Source organism: Augochlora pura, chromosome 9, assembly GCF_028453695.1.
Source record: "Augochlora pura isolate Apur16 chromosome 9, APUR_v2.2.1, whole genome shotgun sequence".
In the NCBI taxonomy this organism is placed as follows: Eukaryota; Metazoa; Arthropoda; class Insecta; order Hymenoptera; family Halictidae; genus Augochlora; species Augochlora pura.
In genome coordinates this window covers 3239120-3262475 of record NC_135780.1, presented here as the reverse complement: position 1 = coordinate 3262475, position 23356 = coordinate 3239120, and the positions used below count along the sequence as shown (strand labels likewise).

The 23356-nt window shown below is 42.6% G+C and overlaps 2 protein-coding genes across 2 annotated transcripts in view; both read left to right on the top strand.

The window, feature by feature from the left end:
* The first annotated feature begins 6 nt into the window (after positions 1-6).
* LOC144475085 (alpha-tocopherol transfer protein) lies at positions 7-14489 on the top strand. The gene is made up of 4 exons (XM_078190656.1): positions 7-2499; positions 2578-2672; positions 10520-10834; positions 13149-14489. Exons 1-4 carry the CDS (start codon positions 2178-2180, stop codon positions 13503-13505), a joined length of 1089 nt encoding a protein of 362 aa, XP_078046782.1. The 5' UTR covers positions 7-2177; the 3' UTR covers positions 13506-14489.
* Positions 14490-14628: 139 nt separating this feature from the next.
* The window catches only part of Ac3 (adenylate cyclase 3), a 40456-nt gene continuing 31728 nt past the window's right edge, over positions 14629-23356 (top strand). Inside the window, exon 1 of the mRNA XM_078190655.1 lies at positions 14629-19076. Coding sequence (XP_078046781.1) covers positions 18462-19076 — 615 coding nt within the window. The 5' untranslated portion in view covers positions 14629-18461. The remainder of the gene's footprint in view (positions 19077-23356) is intronic.

Sequence of the window (23356 nt, the reverse complement as noted above, 5' to 3'; positions counted from 1 at the left end):
TTTTATCATTGAATTTTATAATGGGTTTCTGAATCGTGTTTTCGCTGGTAATTTAATTGGAAATGTTCTCTGATTATTTTGAGGATCGTATGATTGATGATTGGCTATACCTGATTGCGTCAATAGGAAATTAATTTGAACGCGCCGCTTATTAATACAATATTCATCAATATTTAGAAAATTCATCTTTCCACCATAGCTTCTCGCCAACTGCATACAGATCCTGAAAGTTAACTCCATTGAATTAATATCTATTGTTTAAAGAGATAGCTTTGTTCAATATTTATCTAGCGAAAACTCTTTCAACGCGCTCAAAAAATTGCTACGTTTTAAAATTAATAGAAACATCAACGACAGCTGCTAGCATAAAGTAATCATATAAAAATTATGAGAATATCAACAAAGATTGCGCGAATATAAAAATCGTCGGAGTATAACATATTAAAAAAATCAGACGTTACGTTATAAAATTAATAGAAACATCGACGACAGCTTCTAGCATAAAGTAATCATATAAAAATTATCAGAATATCAACAAAGCGAATATAAAAATCGTCGGAGTATAACACATTAAAAAATCAGATCAAGATCAACGCATGTAAACTCAGTTAAGGTACTAGATAAAAATCGAGCAGAGTTTTCGAAATGAACGGAACAATTTGCAGAGCAACGGGAAAGCGTGGAGGAACAAATTCAGTCCCGATGAGTCACCGAATTTGACAAACAGCTGAAAGGAGGGAGCTCGCGCGAGCGCCGGCGAAACAGCGGACAGCTCGTAAATCGGCTGGCCTTGCGAATCGCATTTTTACGGGAGAAACGCGCGCCGGCTGCATTGTCCTCGAGCCGCGCGAACGACTGCATAGCCGGTGGAAACTTTGCGGGTCCGACGCGTTCGCCGAACGAACGAAAGAGATATCGGGAAAAGGGAACCGGAAGGAGGATCCTGCTACGTGTGTGCGTGTCGTCACGGCCGCAGAATCGCGGTTCTCTCGGCGCCGAGGGCCTCGTTATTAACGCGCGGACGTCGCGAACTAGAGAAGACGCGATTATCACGCAATATCTGCACGATTCCACAATTATTATCGCCAGTTCTGCGGCGGCGTCGGCGAAAACAACTCTTTCCATAACCGGCTCGAGCGCATACCGAAGGAGTTAATCGTTGGACCTTCGGGAGAATTAGCAGAACATACGTTTAGTGATCGGTGAAGCTCTCGAAATAGAGAGCCTTTTCAGCGAAGTATCTGTTTTCCTGTTTTTATTTTTTGGAAAAGTTGAGAATCGATGATGAAAGTTCCAAGAGCTTTTTATATTTGATAGCTGAAGCATTGGATATTTGGTAAATTTAAAATTTAAGGCGAAGGAAACTCTTTTGTCAAATTAGTTATTCTTCGATCAAGCTGTTCAATCTACTGTTAAAATATTGCGAAAAGGCCACTATTGCATCAGGCCACTTTTCTACTGATTTTACGGTATCTTTACACGGTTTAAAAATTACGTTATTCTTCGGTGAACAATAACCGCGAGGTCATTTCTCTTTAACCAACAGATCTAAAAGACTTTTTAGCAAAAAGACCAAGTCCTCTGACACAGTAAATACATAGCTCTTTAATGGCCCCGATCGGTTCCCTTTTCTAAACCTAGCAACCCCCATTTTAAATTTAGTAAAATAACCTCCAAAATATCGTCCCGAAAAGCGCAGCCAAGGAACCCTCATTAATTCGAACAGTCTCGCGTTAAAAGTCGCAGCCGGCCATCCCCGTAAACCGATCGGCGGCGGAGGTGGCGTTAAGCTCTCGCGTAAAGTTAGCCACCCCTTCAGGCGGCGATAACGAAGCGACTCGAAGTCAGCGGCGACACGGAGAGAAAGAGAGAGAGAGAGAGAGAGAGAGAGAAAAAAAAGAAAAGGCTCGGATAAGCTCGTGCGAAGTGTATATCACGGAGAAGGCCGGGAGGCAGAAGACAAAAGCGAAACCAGTTCCCTCCGGTGTTTGATAGTTGGTGGCAGGCTCGTTGGCCGCGCGCATTGGTGACTGTCGCTAGAGCCGCATGAGACCGCGTCCAACGCAGCAGTTTGCCGATTCCGCGTGCCCGTGGACCGAGCCCGACCGAGTTAAAGAGCGATACCAACCAGTGCCGCGAGTGGAGGCCTTAGGCTAGCTTGTCACGATCCGCGGTGGATGACGTTGGGGTGCGGGATGCCGCAGGGTGACGAGAACGCGGCCCTAGAGCCGGTGGCCCCGGCCAAGAACGGCACCGAGTACGAGATCATCGGCGAGGATCTGTTGCGGGAGAAGATCGATGCGAGGAAGCGCAGGCAGGACGAGCTGAACGGGATGCCCGAACCCGGTGACCAGGAGCAGGAGCTCCCCGACGACGAGGAGGTCTGCCTGGACTTGGACGAGCCCTCGCCGGAAGTGATGGAGTACGCCAGAAGGGAGCTGGGCGAGACCGAGGAGGTCAAGTGTCAGACCATTCAGGAACTCCGCGACATGATCTACGGTAATTTCTATGGTTAGAACGATCGCTGGCGGATCGTTGCGGGGGGTGTGTCCTCTAACTGGACGTTCTGCTTGACAGAGAGGGGCGAGTGCCAGCCGCACAGGATGGACGACGACTTCCTGATCAGGTTCCTCAGGGTGAGGAACTTCAACGTCAACCGGGCACATCGATTGGTAAGTTGCGGCCGGGTTTAGCCGTCGATCCTCTTCCGTATGGATCGCCGATTTTTTTTTTTTAGTATCTATTAGCATTTTTACAGATTTTTTAGACGGATGACTGAATTTAGACCGTGGCTGGTATTTTTTAACCTTGCTCCATTTTCTGGGAAATTTTATACTCTATTACCATAAACTCTCAGGCATCTGTAATTCTCTGATGGAATAATTATACAATGCTGCTTAGACCGGTACAAAATTAAGGATCGTATCTCGGTAACTGAATACAACGAACGACTGCGTTTAAATTGATCTAGTTATAGGATTTTTATTACTTTATTTGAACGCTCTTGTTTTTGCAAAGGATTATAATGATAGTAAATTAAATTCATTCGAATGCTCAATTAATTCTGGCTAGAATCGTGCGATTCCTTTTGTGCCACTTTCAATTTGATTTGTCTTCAATTGCGAAGGTATTATTTTGAATACTAATGGATACAAATTAACACTAGTGTCGGTGGTAAACTAAATTGTTTCTTCATGATTTTTCTATGGAAACAATATTTTTGAGTAAATTCGTTATGATGTCTTTAAAGCGAAAATATTTCAGGCTGGAATAGTATAATAGAATAGTATATATTATAGTATAATATAATATAATAATATATTATAGTAGTATAATATATTATTATACTATAGGTAGTATAATATAATAATTCATTTTAAATTTACAAACTGTATAATAATTTATTTTAAATTTACAAACTGTATAATAATTTATTTAAAATTTACAAAGTATATAATAATTTATTTAAAATTTACAAAGTATATAATAATTTGTAAGAACATTACTTCCGATTAGTATCATCACGATTTCTTTGTACGAAAAATAATTCTATGTGGAAGCAATATAATTTCGTCGTACAAAAATGAATTCTCGGCAGAATCTTTATGATTTAATTGTGCAAAAACAGTTTCCCGAATGAATCATTATAATTTCCTCGAGCTAATACTACATCTGGTTAGAATTAGACTATTTCTTGGTATAGGAAGCGTAAATCGCTCGGAGATAAATGTTTTTTTTTTCTTTACATGAAAGCATCGTCCTGTTTCGTTGCTCCTCATTTTGACGGATTCGACGTGTAATAGCAGTGGATTTTCGACAGAAAAAGCCTAATCACGATACTTAACTGACACGCATGATGCACTTAAACGGTTCCGGAGCGGTGCACGGTCCGCTAATTCGAGCGAGACTGTGTTTCCTCGAGGAGAAAAAAACCGAGGATGATGTACGGTGACTTTAGAAACGGTGCAGTAACTCGCCCGGTGTACCGGCGAGCATTTCAATCCGCATCGATTGCGGTTCATTTTCGACGAGTCACCTGCGCACTTTTTTCTAACCCTTTCTTGTTGCCCGGCTTAATTGTCGCGGCGATTCCTTTTTCTACAATGAAGCGATTTCTCGCTGTCATTGCAAGGCGCTACGTTCCGCCGCTTCTCCGTTTCTCTCTCTCTCTCTCTCTCTCTCTCTTTCTCTCCCTCTCTATGATTGTATTCGCGGATGTTGTAACACTATAAACAACTCCGAGATTAATGGTACCAGCCGCTCGAATGCTGTAACGGCCGTGCGAAAGTTACAGCGAAATTACAACCATAATTGGAAGCCGGCCATTTCGTAAAACTCCTGGAACCGTGTAATTAACCCGCACGCGAATCTTCTGGACACTGGGAACAGCAGTTACAATGCAACCGATAGTTCGCAATCCTCATTGTCAAATTGCATGTCTTGCGGATCGTCGGTATTAACTCTTTCCGTTATCGTGCCAAGACTCGATCCAACGAATTAATTCAAAATATTTCTTCGATGTTCAAAAGACTTTTGAAGTCGACATTGACAGGGCTCGATAATGGATTGTTATTTTGATGTATTAAAGTCGGTAAAACAAATTTGTACTTGTCAGCTATGTTATCGTAAATTAGATTTTTGCACTGAAAATATTAAGGTCTAAATATAGAAATTTTAAGATTAATTTTATGTAAATTGTCCTCAGTTTTTTTAGTAGTATATGTCTGAATAAGGAAAGACGTTCTATAATTTTTAATGGAGGTAGCGTTATGAGTTAAAGAATTATAAAAATATAGAAGTGGAATGTAGAAAGAGTAAATAAATGGAAGAATGAATAGGAAATGAAGAGAGTAACTAAATGGAAGAATAAATAAGAAATTAAAAGGATAACTAAATAGAAGAATAAGTAACATAACCTAGACGTAACTAAATCGAAGAATAAGTAACATAACCTTGGCATAACTAAATCGAAGAATAAATAAGAAATAAAAAGAATAACTAAATAAAAGAATGAATGGGAAATAAAAAGAATGACCAAATAAAAGAATAAATCGGAAATAAAAAGAACGGCTAAATAAAAGAATAAATGGGAAATAAAAAGAATGACTAAATAAAAGAATAAATCGGAAATAAAAAGAACGGTTAAATAAAAGAATAAATAAGAAATAAAAAGCGCGAAACCGGTCAGTTGGCCCAGGACTTAACGTCCAGTTCCCCTGCGGTCAAACACGAACGAGAATCATTTAAAAAGATCTACCCACGACCGCAAGAAATCGGCACGAAACACCGACAAAATGAAATCATTCAATCAGCTACGCGGTCTCGATTTTCTCGACAGGATGCCGGCGGAATTTCCGCGCCGAGCCGCCGATTAATCAATGATTATAAGCTGACGTCATCGGCCGCCGACTGCTCGATCACGTATCCGCGTGTCAGCCGTGTATCGAAAGAAAGCAGAGTTTATCGGGATTGTGCTCTCTGGATCCGTGGCCGAGACCGGGTCGTTCGCAATACAGCGGCTACGCAGCACGATCCGTCGAGCCAGACCAGTTGCAACAGTTACGCAACCATGCCAAGGCGAACCAAGTTGCGGGGCCGGCGATCGAAAATGCAGTTTTGTCGAGTTCGAATATCCACGGTTCTCCCGCTTTCCCCGCGCTCCGTCTCTCCCTCCCTCTCTCCCTCTATCTCTCCTGTCATCGTCGTCCGACAGGAGGGGAAGGAATCATCGTCAACGTGTTCCCCTTTGCTTCCTTCGATCAGCATTGAGATCTATTTTTGCTCGGTAATCGCGGAGGATACAGGCGCTCGGTGATCGCGGGCTCCGCAGCCGGTTGTTGCATACTTTTTACACACCGTGAATTTGTAATTCAAATTCTCCGGGCCGGGTTTCGTGTTATCATCGGAGAGAGAAAAAAAAAGGAGCGCCGGACCTTGGGACGAGTTGAGATCATATGTATCTCGCTTAGTTGGCGCATTGTTCCAAAGTGTTCCTCGGCTTTTCTGCACAAATTCCTCTTCTATATTCAATTTATCGTCATCGTAGACGATTTCATTTTTTAAGAAATTTCACCGCGCATCTTCCCGGCGAATTCGAGAGACTTTTGTTGCTCGGGAGACGTTCGGGAAGCAATCACCGTTTCAGAAATAATTATATATAATTAATTATATATAATTACATAATATTATAATAATATTTTACTTATTATTTTAATACGAGCTCGTTTTTAAATGCCACAGGCGTTGCCGATCCTTTTTCTTTCGTCTCCGGTTGAATTTTTACGCGATCCCAATGTACGCAAAGTATCGGGTCGAAGAAACTGTTTGCATCGGTATGGAGACGCCGTTGTTTCGTCCCGAAGACGGAAACGCCTGGAGTTTCTGCCGATGGGGTTTATGACACGGACGCGAGGAAGGTTATTTTTGAGAAGAAGGCATTTTCTACATCTGGCAACCAGAAGCATGTTGATTTCATTACTGCCTTCCTCAATAACCATTACGTGTCATAAAGGTAAAGATTTCCAAGAGAGTTGCCTAATTGCATTTTCTTTACCCACAGTTGGGACGTGCCATAAACCGGGTATTCCGAAGGGTCACCCGAACCGTGTACGCGACGGTACCGCAAACGTCGCCGGCTGACCTGGACGATTCCCGTAGCACTTTTGGCGTTGTAAATTATATACAACGTAACACGCTCACGGTTTGACAAGGGGATGTCACCGCGTTAAAGAAGGCACTGATTGGTACTCTACAGCAATCGGCAAAGGCCAATCAGTGCCCCTCCATCATACCAAAATGCAATTCTCGAGGAAACCCCCAAAAGGCAGAAACGCCCACACCCCCAGAAGAATCACGAGTTCGAGCATCGAACGATTAGAACACACTCTTCTTCAAATCGTCAACCGAGACACCTCGGTCTCCATACTTCGGCGCGCCGCTACATACGAACTAACGTCTCACAAGGAGACTACGGGAGCACACGAACAATAACTTAAATATATCAAGGTAGTTCCTCGGTAACTCGTCAAACTACCGTGCCGCGTCGAGTGCCGTATATTCTATACAAGAAAACTTCGCGCCTTACAACCGCGAAGCCGAGTCAATTTCGGACGACACCGCGCGCACCTTAACAGCCGTTGAAGGATAAAAGTTGAGGACCGATGCAGTTACCGAGATAATCGAAGTCTCTTATTTATGTGCTCGTTGAATTAAAACCAGCCGGGAAGAGTCAATCATCCATTTGAAATGCAGATTAAGGAACAATATTAGAATGTTCTAATTTGATCTTAGAGTTAAGTAAATGTTCCGTTATACTAGCTAATAATAATTTTCGTGTCGTATTAATTGACCATTACGCGAATAGATTATTTTATGTAAATATTTATTGAGAATTGGGCGAGAAGGAAATAATTGTAAGGATAACTCTCATAATTTATATTTTATTTTATCATACAATAAGCATGGTATATATTGTCATTGAAAGAGATTTGTGTTCACACTATATATATATAAATAAATTATATTAAATCGGTACTGCGAAGAGTTGGTCGAAAAATCGAGCAGAGAAACTGTAATAACATAAATAATAATATCTAATAACCTAAATAACATAAATAAATTATGTTAAATTAAATTATATTAAATTAAATTACATTAAATTATATTAAATTAAATTACATTAAATTACATTACATTAAATTACATCCCATTGAATTGAATTAAATTACATTAAATTACGTGGCATTAACTTGAATAAGATTGCATTAAATTAAATGACATTAAAATGAATTAAATTACGTTAAATTGAATTAAATTAAATAGAAACATTGATGGCCTTAAGAAGAAATGGCACAGAGACTGTACGCGAAAGATAACGATTGGAAACGCCCGAGCCCGACGCCGCGGCTAATGAAATGTTTTCCCCTATCGACCCGTCGAGCAAATTTCTAATAGAGAACGTTTTTATAAAATACGGGAGTGTCTCGGTTTCACCGGGCAGCCAATTAAGCTACTCCATCGACCGATCACAGAGATCGCGGATAACGATTCGCGGCGCGGTTCCACCGCGGAGCGAGGAGAGCCGTGCTATTTTCGGGCGGCGAGCGCGATTCATCACACGGCGCGATCCACCGAATAAAGAATTCCGTTTCGAAAGGACGTTTAATCGAGCGGCTACAGGTCGGCGGGGTTGCACAATTACACGCGGCGGCGCGACGGTTGCCGCGTTCGAAACGAAGAACCGTTTAGGAGATCGGGGATCGGCTCTCCGCGGAACGGACGGACGGATCGCGGACGGCGCGCGTTAATTGCTTAATGCAGTCAATTATTCCGCGTATCGATCGGTACGCGCGGCTCACTTTCAGTGTCACGTGACTGCCCCTCGTCGATCGAAAGGAGGTCGTTCGAAACCGGGGAAACAGTGCGACCGCGAACGCGAACGATCCCGGCGTTTGTTTATTTATTCGCGCGGCGCCGAAAAGAGAAAGAGAAGAACGGAAATCAAGGCGAGATCGGCGCGGATCGTCGGTGACAGGTGTGTATCCGTTCGTGTCGTCCGCGATCCGGCGGGATTCGGATTAATGGCGAAGCGAAGGCGAAGGTGAGAATTCAGTTGCGGAGCTCGGGAAAATTTTGAAGCGAATAATTGTCGGATAAAATGGGTGAAACATGGGTGAAATATATTTGGAAACATGTTTAGCGGAACATAGACGAAATAAATATGAAATAAATATGAATAAATATGAAATAAATATGACGAAAAGAAATTTTGGTTCATGAATATCATTTTCGAACATCGATACTTACTAGGCAAAGTTTGAATAAAAATTGGCTCACTTCGACTGATGACAACTCTGCCAGAAATTATCGCAGGATGATGACTTTCTTTAAAACGATGCTTGAAACCTCTACTTTAAGATAGTAGTTCTAGATTTTCAGTTTGATGAAGTCCTTATTAATGCAACCCTTCGATTTGTAGGTCATGTTTGTTGCACTGAAAATTGCCAAGTTTTGCCGAAATGCCCGGACTTCGTAAAATTTTACATGACAATTCTGTTCATACCTTTATATAATATGATTCTTTTTCCTTATTTTCAAAATAACAAACCTTGGTTACGATTTTTTCTTGCTAAGTTACAGTACTTTAAAGCAACCCTTGCACCGCTGTCATATACCGCTGGCATAACAAACATTGTCTCACATTTAAATCGGTTACACGGCGTGGGTGTGTCGAACTTAAAATCGAGAAACAACATCTCAAAGTACATATTTCGAGCTTCAATTTAAAAAAAGATTCATCGTCCTACGATGATTTCTCGCGAAGTTATCATCGGTCAAAGTCGGAAAATTCGTATCCGTTTGTCCATGCTATAATTTCGTCGAGCAGAGCGTATACGTATTACCGGTAAAATAAATATCGCGAGATGGGTAAATCGCAAAAGGGGAGCCGTAAGGCTATTCCATCTACGATGACACGGTGCGCGGTACGTGTTAAAAGGCCCGGCCGCGTTCACGTAGCAAGCGTGCTTTAATATTTCGCCGGATCCGCGAGACTTCTCCCCGACAAAGCGGAACGCTCGAATAATTGGTCTGACGTTCCCGAGGAAGCCCGAAAAGGACGCTTTTGCGGCTCATCCTCCGCTGTTCTCTCCCGCTTCACAGTGACATTAATTATTCGTCTGTCTCGGATATCCGTTTGCAACTGCGAAATTCTGATTCCCCCTCCCTCTCTCTCTCTCTCTCTCTTTCTCTACGGGGTGCTCATTGTACCGAACTTTCGGACAGCGGTCCGCCTTTGTAGCGATAAAAGCGTCGACCCTATTATTTTTTCCCTTGATAAGAAACCGAAGATTAGGTTCAGTGGGCCGTGGAAAAGACTCCGGGGATATCCATCAAGCTCCTAAAAAGAGCTTTAAACCGCTTCGAATGCTCCGCTGGTTGAAACATAAATGAACTCTGTCGGGATATTCGGTTCTTCTCCTAGCAATCGCATCACCGCGTCGTTGGAGACGTTGATAAAACATTTTTAACGTAACCCTTTCACGCACGTTACCAAACCGTGCCTGGGACTAATTTACAACACCTCTGAAAATATTAACAATATTAAAGATTTCTCTCGAACAAATCTCTTTCTAAAATTATTATTATTATCACACATTCATACACGCGTGCTCGCTATTATTATATTTTATAAAATAAAGTGTCCACTCCGTTTGTACAACAAATAAATACACTAATTAATTATTCCAAGTTTTACGAAAAATATACTTACACCTAATTCGTAAAAATTCTGAAATTCTCCGATGTTACAAACATTTCAAATTGTTCAATTACGAGGTCTTTAATTTCTCGCAATCTTGTCAGAGATAGCGTCATTGTTTAACAAAATTATATATATTTAGCTTTGAATATATATTATATATTTAGCTTCAAAACTTGGCAAGGTCGATTAACATGATATTTTTCATTGATTCGAGATGAAGAAGGATCGGTTCAGTTTTCTAACTCGTGCTTTCGGTAGATAGTGAATTACTACAACTTCAAAGACGAGCACCCGGAGATCCATCAGGATGTGAGTCCGACGAAGATGACTTACATCGGCGACGACGATGTGATGACGGTGCCGGCTTACAGGACCCAGTGCGGCAGAAGGATCATGATCTATCGATTGGGGAATTGGGATCCAAGGAAATATCCCGTGGAGGAGATTTTTAAAGCCACGGTGATCGTACTGGAGCTGGGCGTACTGGAGCCGAGCCATCAGATCCTCGGCGGCGTCGCCATTTTCGATCTCGAAGGCATCACTATGTCCCACGCCTGGACCATCACGCCGCAGGTACTATACTTTATCAGCAGACTATGGACTTTTTTTCGCGAAATAAAAATATACTGGAATTGATAAAGAATTAAATTAAATTAAATTAATAAAGAAGTAATTCCACTTATCTCATGCAAGCATTTCTTTATTAATTTTTACTGCTTGAAAGTAATGCATTCATACGCTTCTTTATATAGTTCATACATTTTATATATTTCGTACGTTCTGTTTGATACATTTTATATATCTTATAAATTTCATACGTTTTATATATCGTACACATTTATCCGAGTCAGCTAATGTTTCGAAGCACCCTCGATCACTCCAACGCTTGATGATTCAATTCTTCGCGTTTCCACGGCGGACAATCGACCTGCGCGAATCGGATCCCTTACTTCCGCGCCACCGTGTACATGGAACAATGTCGACGATTTATCCATTAGCATTGAATGCCCGTAGATTCCGGACGATCAGCGCGGAGTAATTGGAAATTTCGAGCCGGCAACGAAACGACATAATATTCGATTAACAGGGTGGGGCGGGGTGGCGACGGTTGACCCGCGGAGGGTGGACGCGCATTCCGATTCCATTCGACCGCGTTCGGCTAATAACGAGGGTTTAATTAAAGGAAGACCGAGACCCCGCGTCGCGACGGGCCGCGCGCCTAGGAGCGCCGCACTCCTAATTTATCTCGGGCCGCGAGAGTATCTCGGCTATCGATCTACTTTCAGCGTTCCTTGAAACTTAAACCATTTATAATGCCCTTGAAACTAATAGTCCCTCCTTTTATCTGGCGACCTCCTGTTACATTTATTCATCCCCCGCGAAATCCAGTCGAGTGCCTGTAGCCGGAGAGAGAGAGAGAGAAAGAGAGAGAGAGAGAGAGAGAGAGAGAGAGAGAGAGCACTAACGGTGTCCTTGAAACTCCGACGATCTCGGAAATTCCTGGACACACCGCGCCTCTGCTGGCCCCCTTTCTTCTCGGCTTAGCCCTGCTCCCGTCATCAATGATGTCATGGTGGACCTAGGGCTGCTCGCTAATGCGAAACATCCGTAGAACTTAGCTCCGCCGTCGATCGAACCGACTTGGGAATCTTGTTGGATCATCTTGGACCCTTTTAGGCGAAAGAGAAAATTTTCTTGGCTCCTTAATGTGATTCTTCAAGGGCTTTTATATTTTTTCTGCTTCATCAGGGAATTTTCGAAGCGCTGTTATCTTTGTTAGCAGATCTGGAAGGGTCTTAAGATGATGTTATATTTTTCTTGAATGATTAGGATGATACTTGAAGTGTTATTATATTATTTCTGATCAGGGTAGCTATTTATCAAGGATGTTATATTTTTCTGGCTTGACAGGGTGACTTATGAAGTGCTATTATTTTTTATTTAGCTGATTAGGGTGGTCCTTAAAATGCTATTGTATTTTTCTTGATTGATTAGGATGATACTTAAAATATTATTAAATTATTTCTAATCAGGATAGCTTTCCGTGAAGGATGTTAAATTCTTCTGGTTCAGCAGGGTAACTTGCAAAGTGTTACTATTTTTTCTAACTGGTCAGAGTGGTCTTAAAAATGCTATTATATTTCTCCTGTTTAATTCGTATGACCTATAAGATATTATTAAATTTTCACCCCATGAGAGTAGCTTTGTAAGGACTGTTATATTCATCTGGCTCATGATGATAATTTTTAACACATTATTTTCTCTTGAAATTGTTTGGTGAGATCATTAAGAAAGATTCACAAATTCAATTAGACCTAACCTTCACCCCATAACTTCATAACAGTTGAACGACACAATATCAACCTAAAACACCATAGGAATAAATAACATTAAATGTTTCACAAGATGCATACAACTCTATTAACCCCTTGCACTACGACTCCTTTCACGCTGTGTCGATTAGCACTTACTTGTTCCTAATATTTTCCCTAACAGGACCAAACAATTTTTGTCTCTTCTGTTATTTCTATTTATTTTCATTTTTAAACTTTGATAACAGAAGAATTAAATTTGCTTTCGATTTGACAGAAATTAATAGTATTCATATTTAGTAGTGAAATCTTTGTCACGTGTCTGACACGTTATTATAGTGCAAGGGGTTAATCCACCATTCAGCTCCTTCATTCGAGAATTCTGATCATCCACAATAGCACTGAAATCTACAACCTAATAATCTCCACCCCCGAAAGCCGTTCGAAATCATAATACGTTCTACGAGATTGTAGAACGTGTCCCCGCGGTGCGCTAATTAGCTCGTACAATGGTCATAAAAGATATCGGCGTTGAATCAACGACTTCCTCTCATTCTTATTTGCTGGATCCACAGGTGGCCAGCATGGTGATAGCGCTGATCGTGAACGCGTTCCCTTTGAAGACACACGCGATCCACATCCTCCATCAGTCGTGGGTGTTCGACGTGATGTTCGCGGTGTTCAAGCCGCTGCTGGACGTCCGGATGCAGAACAAGATCTTCTTCCACGGCAGCGACATGGCCAGCCTGCATCAGCACATCCATCCGACCCACTTGCCGAAGAAGTATGGCGGGATCCGGGAGGAGCTGCCCTATTACAAGTGGATAGAGAACCTGAGCACGGTCCCGAGGGTCGTCGAAGAGATGAAGCAGCTCGGGTATCTGCTGCCCGACGACGTACCGAAGCATTCCGGCAAATCTGTCAAGAACTGAGGGAGTCCCGGAACCGTTCTGTCGATTGCACACGCTACATTTTGTACACCGACGCGCGACAGTGCCTGATCGGTCGGTTCGCTTTTCATTTCCGGAAAGATAGTTGCCGCTTCTTGTTTCTCATTTCGGAGAACTCGACGGATCGAGAATAAATGATTTTACGGTTGAAGAGATTAGTTACAAAGAACTCGGAGAAGAAACACAAGTTCTTTAACTTGGTTAGCTATTTTTGATGAGTATATTCGTTAGAAGACAAAGCGTAGTCGTAAGACAAAATGCTTTAATTTGTCCATGTCGAGTATACTCGTCGGCAATAGCATAACCGTTTAGAAGAATATAATACTTCGATATTCTCTATTAAGTTTAACCTTCCGTAAAAGCGTTGCGTTTAAAGAAAATATAAGGCAAATCAAATGTATGCTTACAGTACATAATCACAGTAGCTTACACACTTCTCAAAGAGATCGCAATATCTGACTGTTCAGAATGAATCAGCTGAAATAACTATAATTAATTTATATTGGCTCGGACGTGTTAATTTCGATCGAGTCCTTTGCAACAAAAGAATATCTGACAAAAATATCGCCGGCTGCAACGGCGACCTTTTCTCCCGAATGTTTCAATAACTTCGCGTAATAATTATACGATAACGCATTCGGTAAGAATTGTAAAAAGTGTGTAACCGGTCTGCGTGGCCGCTAAACCGTGACGCAAAAATAGTAAAAACCGGCGAAACCGCGAAGCGATCGGACGGCTGTCGGCGAAGGTGCGCGCCCACACGATTCGCCTAGACCCAGTAACACGAGCGACGTTTATATTTTTCTACGAAATTTTTGTATCACGTTAGCGTAGCTGGTATCCAATAAGCTCCCGCGATTCTACTAAAAATAGGGGAGAGAGAGAAGTCGCGCGACGATGGCCGAGTATGTTAAACGAGGAGGGACGATTGTCAGGACAAATAATGAATCGAGCTTGTAGAAGACACGCCAAACCTGTACCCATTTGTTCCTCGAGTCTTTTTTTTTTCTCGATATTCAAGGTTTCGAGAGGCAATATTATCGAACACCGACGAATATTAATTAAGCATAGAAAGAGAAACGAATGGAAAGAGAAAGAAAGAGAGAGAGAGAGAGAGAGAGAGAGAGAGAGAGAGAGAGAGAGACGGTGAGTTTCTGGTTCTCCTTTTTCCCGGAGATTTCCATCGAAGGTAAGCGAGGTTGGGTCTCGACGGATTTAAAATTCGCACTATCGAGGATAGGTTCCGCCGTCGGGGAGCGCTCATTTCCTGTCGAAAGTCCCTCGGAGCGGCCCGGGCTCATCCATAGTTATAAGCCCCGATGACGAATCTGTCGGTCCGAATTTACCTTGGCCAATCGAACCACTCTCGTTACTTTTATTCCTGATCCTAGCCTCCGGTGGGGACGGGGGGGGGGGGGGGGGGGGGGGGGGGGGGGGGGGGGGGGGGGGGGGGGGGGAGAAGATCCGTCGACGAAGAGTCACCGGGACGCGATAAATACTGTAGTACGCGATGCGTTTCACGCGTACGCGCGAATCCGATGATCAACGTCGGACGATGACTTTGTGTTATTTAATCGTCTCACGCATGATTTACTGCGACACGTTCGCTGTCGCATCAGTACAAAGACGGAATCACGTTTTTCTTATTATAGCGCGTAACATGACGAGCTTCACAAGGGACAAGGTACTTTGTCAGAATCAAAGAACTTTTGATGGAAGTAAGCGATGACTTCTTCTCTTCTTATATTTTTTAATTAATTAATCTTTTATATGGTGCAGTTTATTGTATATAATATCTCTGTGTTATCATTCTTTAATATTATTATTGTTATTTTATGATAGTGTTATATTGTAGTTTGTTATTTATCTAATGGCATCTGTTTAATTGCAATTAGCGACCACTTGTGAGATGGCATCTATAGGGTTACACTTAATATATACATATAATAGTTTCTATATTAGTTTGTCTGTATTAAATACTATGTCTTCAAAATTAACGTCTTCATTTAGCTTTCATAATTTATTATACAATTAATTGATCTTTGTGTTACGTTAAGACCGAAACGTTGCAGACTATAGAAAACTAGAAGGAATATAGTATAGATATTTTATAACCTCTGACATGGATATTCAACTCGATATATTGCAACAAAATATTTCAACTATAACATGTTCCAACAAAATGCTTCATATTTATAGAACATATTTTAACACAATAATTCAACGAAATATTTCAATTCATATTTCTAAAAAATATGTCAACGCAATAATTCAACGGAATATTTCAATTCATATTTCTAAAAAATATTTCAACGCAATAATTGAACTAAATATTTCAATTGATATTTCTAAAACATATTTCAACGCAATAATTCAACGAAAGATCTCAAATTCAACTTAAATTATCCAGGTTAGAAAATATCCGCACACCATCCCCTCTATTTCTCTGTAACTTCTCAGCGTTAATGCTAAATAAATAGCATCGCTTTAATCAATTTCTATCAAAAGTTCTTTGATTTTGACAGAAACTTTGTCACTTGCCCCGCAGCGCATCGCACGGAGCAAGAACCAGCGAGGCTCTATTTTTCTTCGTTAATCGAGCCCGGCTTCGCATCTATTTTGCATGGGAAAACTGCGGGTCTGAACTTCGTTTAATCGCGTTCCGTGGGGCTCGCGTTTCTGCTCGAAGTAGGACACCTAGAATTCTTGGCGACGTTTCTTTAATTTATTACGGAACGATGACAACGTTGCACAAACGTGCGCGGCTCGAGTTGGTGCATTTTTCGGGATTGCTGGTGCATATGAAAATATTCATTCTGAATCATTTCCTGGCGATTCGAGCTAGAGAATAGACCGGAAAGTTGCGGCAACTTTCGTTCGAATAAAACACAAGATTGCTCAGTGATTTATTTAATTAAAGTAGACTGAAGTTTGGGCACGAATTTCTTGTCTAGATATAAATAATTGGATGAATACTACTTAATCAGTCAAAATTGCAAAAGTATCCAAAATTTAATTTAAATTTTATTAAAATTATTAATTTACTGTCCGTTTGTTTTAGGACACAGACATACATGTATGTTTAAATTGATAATATTAGTCTCAAAAATTAATGTTAATATTGTCCCAAAAATTGGACATCCAATATTTTCAAAATTCGAGAGTAAGCAATAATAATAATGGTAATTCGGTTTAAGTAAGCTCTATATAGATATTTTTATAATTCTATTGATGTTTTAATTGGGGCGGATAATGGGTTAAGATATTTAGGCAGCCTTTTAACCATTCCAATTACGTGCAATCTCTATATATGCACTTTTAATGATAACCTCGGGAGAAATCAATCAGCGGTGGACCTATCCTGGCTGCAACAGCTAGGACCGATATTTAATCAAATCAATACCTTTTTCATAACAGTAGCCACAAGCAAATTTCGTCAATCGAGAACCGTATTCTAGCTGCAACGGCAATGGACGATGACCTGGCCGTTCTTCAACCATTTCATTTCCATTTATATCCATCATGTATCTCTCATTTTTAAAGCTCGATCAATCCTTTGACGTCAAATCGGCACAGCGATACAAAATTCGCATAGCAAAAGTAATTTCGTTTTTCCGTAAACTGTATATTCCAAAAAACGAGATTACTTCTGAAACAATAATCAACATCGTAAATCTGTTATCTGGAGATAAGAACCAAGACAAGTTTTTATAATGACAGATCATGGTATTTATAAGAAAAAGGGACGATCTACGGAACAAAGCATCGGCGATAACTGTGTCAAATTGTTGGAAAGGACGAACGAGGGTAAACCAGATCATTAGAACACCTTCTCGCCTGTCCCCACCTACGACCAATCCTTGTCATCCGTAACTCCCAGCGACGGAAGCCCTCCGCTTCCCAGGACCCCGTCGCGAACCGCTTCATTCATCGAACACCCTCAAGAAGAACTCCCTTGACCGTTCAACCCCAAGGAAGAAACCGGGCCGGCAGGCCAGCTCGAGCCCAATAAACACCCCATCCCCCCCCTCGCGTAGCTCGCGTCCAAATAGAACGATCTTCCGCGTTCAACGATCCGCTAAACACCCTCGAAAAAGGGGCGCGGCGACGGTAGTCTGCGCTTCCTCGCGACACGAGCCGGGGTCTCCGGGCCAGCGGGATGTCGGTTCCGCAGGAGTGGATCCTTTAACGGTGGCTGGCAAGGTTCCTTCACGGGAAGTAGAAGGTGGCGACCGCGATGGTGCAGCGGCGGGCTAGAGACGGCAGTCCGTGGTAAGGAGAGACGGAGCAGCAGTGGACACGGACGGGGCTGAATGAGAAAGAGAAGGAGAAGGAGAAGGAGCAGTAGAAGGTGAAGGAGCGTGGGGCAAGAGAAAGAGAAGGATAGAATCGGGGCGCAGGTGGAGGAGAGGCTCGGTTCTCGGTGCTCGCACGCCGCGCGCTGTATTTCGTGGTGGTTGATATCGACCCGGCAGCGGAGGGTCGTGGCGAGTCGGGGTTCGCATGGCGCAAGCCTGGACGGGATCGAGGGCGAGGAGGTGAACGGAGGTGGCGGCCGGAGAGAGAGTGGCTCTCCTCGGAGGAGCGAGGAGAGAGCGCCGGCAGTAGTAACCCGGCCAGTTCCCCGCGCGCGGGTGCAGTCGCATCCGAAAAGCCGTGTGTGTGAGAGTGCGTGAGAGAGAGTGCTGGGCGTGCGTGTCCCTGGTGGTGTTTCGTCGACTCTTGGAAACCGCCCTAGCCGGCAGAAGGAGCAGAGCCCAGGCAGGAGGGTCCTGGCAGGGGGATAATAGCGGATCGGGGAGCAGCAGCTGCGGAAGCGCTGCTCTTTAGGGTGCGCTGAGAGGCTTTCACCTGGAGCAGGGTCCCGTGGATCCTCGGGTTTGCTGGACCCGAGGCGATGTCTCGGAGGCAGGCGCGAAGCGACTCGAAACGGTCCCGATGCGCGTAGGCTCGCCGGTGGTGGCGGGGACATGCGAAGACTGTGAGCGATACGCTGGCGCCATGTCACGCAGACTGGAGACCTCGAACGAGGATTCGTACCTGAGCGCGGGCAGGCCGTCGAACCTCCTGCGGACCAGCTTCAGCAACGCCAAGCTCGAGTCCCTCTACAGGGCCTCGTCGCTGCAGCAGAGGCGAGGCGGCCTCGAGTGCTTCCTGGTTTCGGCCCTGTTCTACGGCGCGCACACGATCGCCTCGCCGGGACAGGAGCTGCTCGCCCGTAGCCTCACCGTCGTTTTCCTCGGGCTGAACCTCGGCCTCCTCGCCTGGGCCAAGCACAACCCTCGCGCCAAGGACGCGCTCTGGTCCGTCGTCCCTCACGTGGCCTGGCAGCTGTCCACCGCTCAGCTACTCGCTCAGCTGTTCCTCAAGTCCGCCGAGGTCACGCCTAGGGACGGCCTAGGCTGGCTGTTGCTCCTGCTTTATCTGCTGTTCGCCACTCTGCCCCTCAGGCTGTCGCTATGCGCCCTCCTCGCGTTCAGCACCGCGCTCTCCTACGTCGTCGCCGTCGTCGGGCTCAACAAGGCACCCGCGCAGATATCCATCGATGTCCTGGTACGTCTCTCGACTAGCCTCTGGGATTACTCCTTTCAGAATTCCCTCGGCTCCCGATCATCCGCCAGCTTCTTCGAAAGGGTTCGAGGAGGGGGGCTGCGGATCGTTCGGACGCAGTGGATCGGCTCGGCCGGGTTTTCCGAGGAGAATCCTTCTTTCGGGATGCGGGTCCCAGGGTTTCTATACCGCTTTTTCCGGCCGAGCATTGGGTGGGTCTCTTTGGATCAACGATTTCGAGACTATGCGATGGTAGGCTTGACGCTGCGATACGACTGAATGCAGCAGGGAAATGTTCTCGAGTGCTCCGGGGGTTTAGGGGTCTGTCGTTTTAAAGGTTTAGTGGGCGGGACGGTTTATTAGGGACAAGAGTTGAACGAACACTTGGTTAAAAAGTATTAAAACGATATTGGATGTAGGGAGCAGTAAATAGTAGTTTTTTATATTATTTGCAAGCTGAATAAACGATTGTATTAACGATTTTAGACTGATAGAAACAGGGTAAAAATTATGGAAAAATATCTCCAATTATATTAATAATATTAGAATGCTCCCAGATAAATAATTTTATAATTATAGCAAATGATTTCTTCATTTTGTAAGGGACGACAATGATATGAACCTTACCAACTTCTTTTCTTGCCATAAAGATTAATATTCTTTAATTAAATCACCTCAACAGTGTTAGAATGTCCTAATATACACCATTCTAAAATTTTAATAAATAACACATTTTTTTATCTCACTTCACGCGAAACAATGGCGGAACGATTTTAGACATACAGAGATAGCATAAGAACCGAGGTAAACGTTCTATAATTGCTTCAACAATATTGATGTCGGCAATGTTAGAATTGTAACAGATGAGAACATTTTTCTACATTATTATGTAAAAAGCGACAACGAAATTGATCTCCGGTCTGAAAAATTAACTAATCGCAGAAACAGTACGAATATCAGCAGAAATATTCTTTAAACGTTCGAAAAATGATAGCACCGTATAAGCGAAAGAATTCTCGCAAACAGTGCTCGAACATTTCAAGTTCGAAGACTGAGAACTATCCAGAAAGAATATTTCATGCGGACACAAGTGCCGCAGAAAGTTTGGTGTGTCCTCGAGGGTGTAGCCAGCAAACTTATGGCCGTCTGGAAGCAACTGCAGACGATTGGTGATTCGTGATCCAGCGCCGTGATCCATCCTTCAGATCGCCGCGCGCGCCTCCCCGTTTGTACTCGCAGTTAACCGATCCGCTGACAACGATCCTGGATAAATCGACGGGGACTCGAGGCGTTCGTCTGTTAAAATCAAACGTTTTCTGAAATAATATTCGCCGCGGGAGCGATAAGAAAATTTCAAAACCAGCGGAATCGACAGCCCCGCTCGAGTGATCGATCTCAGCTGAATGGGCTTCCCTGTTGCCTCCATTGTTGTCGCGCATTTTAATTCATTTGCGCCGTCGAGGGAGCTCCGGCCTTCGTCCTGGCAATTAATCCTAAGAGGAAACAATCCGGGGGACCGTGGACGATCGAGGCGAGGCGTTCCCGAAAGTACAAGACGGTGTTCTCGCCGTGATCGGAGAACGGCGGAATAACTCGACGACGACGACGACGATCCCCGCGGAGACGACGGAAAAATCCCTTTCCTTAATTACATGGAAATGGATTTCAGATCGCAAATACCTTACGACCTTTCGCTGAATAATAATGGCGTAGGACGACGCTGCAAGGATATTATGAATATTAATGGAATGTTAAACACCACTTCGTTTCTATAGAAACAAATGCGGACCGGGGGGTGGCATACGACGGAATCGTTGTCTTGCGCGAAATTAATGGGGATGCAACGGGAACGGGATGCAATTAGATCGCATCGAGGGGATCGCGCAGATGTTGCTGCAATTTTTAACACCTTGGAATTCGTCCGAGCTACCTGTGCTCTTTGATCGAATTTGAGCGACGCGGTGTTCTTGGCGAAAGAAGATTCCATTTTTTAAGAGATTTTGTTCGATTGAGAGTTTATTACTACGAGTATTCGTGCGAGAAATAATCGATTTCGATAAATGTGACAGAATGTAAAGGATTTTCATAATTGATCGATTTATTTCTTACGTAGAATTGTTCGAATTAGTCGAACGAAAACTGATACGAATAAAGAATTACTCAAATGAAGAATTATTCGAATAAAAATATTATTTAAGTAAAGAATTATTTGAATAATAAATTATTCGAGTAAAGAATTATTCGAACAAAGAATTATTTGAATGAAGAATTATTCGAATAAAAAATTATTCTAGTAAAGAATTATTCGATTGAAGAATTATTCGAATAAAAAATTATTCGAATAAAAAATTATTCGAGTGAAGAAATATTCGAATAAAAAATTATTCGAGTTAAGAATTATTCGAATAAAAAATTATTCTAGTAAAGAATTATTCGAATAAAAAATTATTCTAGTAAAGAATTATTCGAATAAAGGATTACTCGAACGAAGAATTACTCAAATAACGTTCCATTCGATTCATCTGGTATCACCGCGTCAATTTGCTATCAAAGACCGGATAAGAGTTAATCACCGTCGTCGTGCACATTTCTAAGAGAGCAAGAGAGACGTCGGAACACAGACTGAAACCGCTGAACAGCGATTTAATCAACAAAAGCGACACTCGGCTTTCGCACGCGGAGTGCGTGAAGGAAAACGCTGTAACAGCGAGATTGTCGCGTTGTGTTAGCTGGTGCATGGCGTGAAGTGTCAACAGGGGCACAGAAAAGAGAGAGAGAGAGAGAGAGAGAGAGAGAGAGAGAGAGAACAAAACGGCGGCGGGAAAAGAAAAAAAGATGAGGAAAAACGGTGGAGAACAATTCCTCGACGGTAGCCGGGAATGAATCCGGGAAAGTCGATATTCCCTCCTCGAAACATCCGCGAGCATGCCGGTCACGAACAAAGAGAGAGGAGCACGGTGATGCTCGCGTTGCTTGTCTCTCCACGCTCGTGAGACATATTACTATCGAGTATGCGTGCGTATATTTCCGAACGCGGTATTGAATATCACAAAGAGATATAGAGAAAGAGAGAGAGAGAGAGAGAGAGAGAGAGAGAGGGAGGATTGACACGATTTTCCTTTTCTATAGCCTTAATGGTAAAGCAATCTCTCAATCGGTGGTCGCGGTGGCCGCTTTGAAATCGGAGGCACGCGATTTCACAGTTGTTTGGCAGACTTTTCTGTAAACCGGATTTCCGATTTTTACAGAAACGCCAAAGTGTTTGGTAAAACGATCGACGAGATTTGCAGAGGAACCGGAACGATACGAGGTGGATTTCGTGCTCGTCGAATTACGAGCGTGTCACGGATATATGTATAGTTTCATGCAAGATGCAACAAATGAGGGATAAATGGTATTAATAGAATGTGAACAAATTGTGAATAAAATGGAGATAAAATGTGAACAGGATATGAATAGATCGTAAACAAAATGTGAACACAATGTAAATAGAATGTGAATAGAATATGAATAGAATATTAATGGAATATGAATAGAATATTAATGGAATATGAATAGAATATGAATAGAATATGAATAAAATGTGAATAGTGGAAACAAAATGTGAAAAAGACGTGAATAGAATATGAATAGAATATGAATAGAATATGAGTAGAGTATGAATAGAATGTGAATAGAATATGAATAGAATATAAACAAAATGAGAACAGAGTGTAGACAAAATGTGAATAGTGCAAACAAAATGTGAAAAAGACGTGAATAGAACATTAGTAGAATATGAATAAAATGTGAGTAGAGGATGAATAGAATGTGAATAGAATATAAACAAAATGAGAACAGAGCGTAGACAAAACATCAGCAGTGCAAACAAAATGTGAATAAAAACGTAAATAAAACGTGAACAAAACGTGACTAAAACGTGAACAAAACGTGAATAAAATGTGAACTACGTTATACTGTGCTTCGACTCTAATTCGGAGATTTAAATACACTCATTATTTATTATAATAGGAACTGGAACTGTGCGAGCGAATGGCAATTCTGCGATGTGGAAAGTGTATTCATAAATTCTTTATACGCATGTGCATAATTGCGAACGTATGCAAAGTGTTATCGAGAGCGAAGCGGTTGACATGTACAATCGTGGTCGGCCAATTCTAATTCACGCAAACGTTGATGCACACGTACCTGATCGCGTAATGATCGAGCATGTGTACATTTGGAATTTATTTCACAGTCGATACACGAACATATTCTGATCTTTAACAACGTTCGTGTCATAA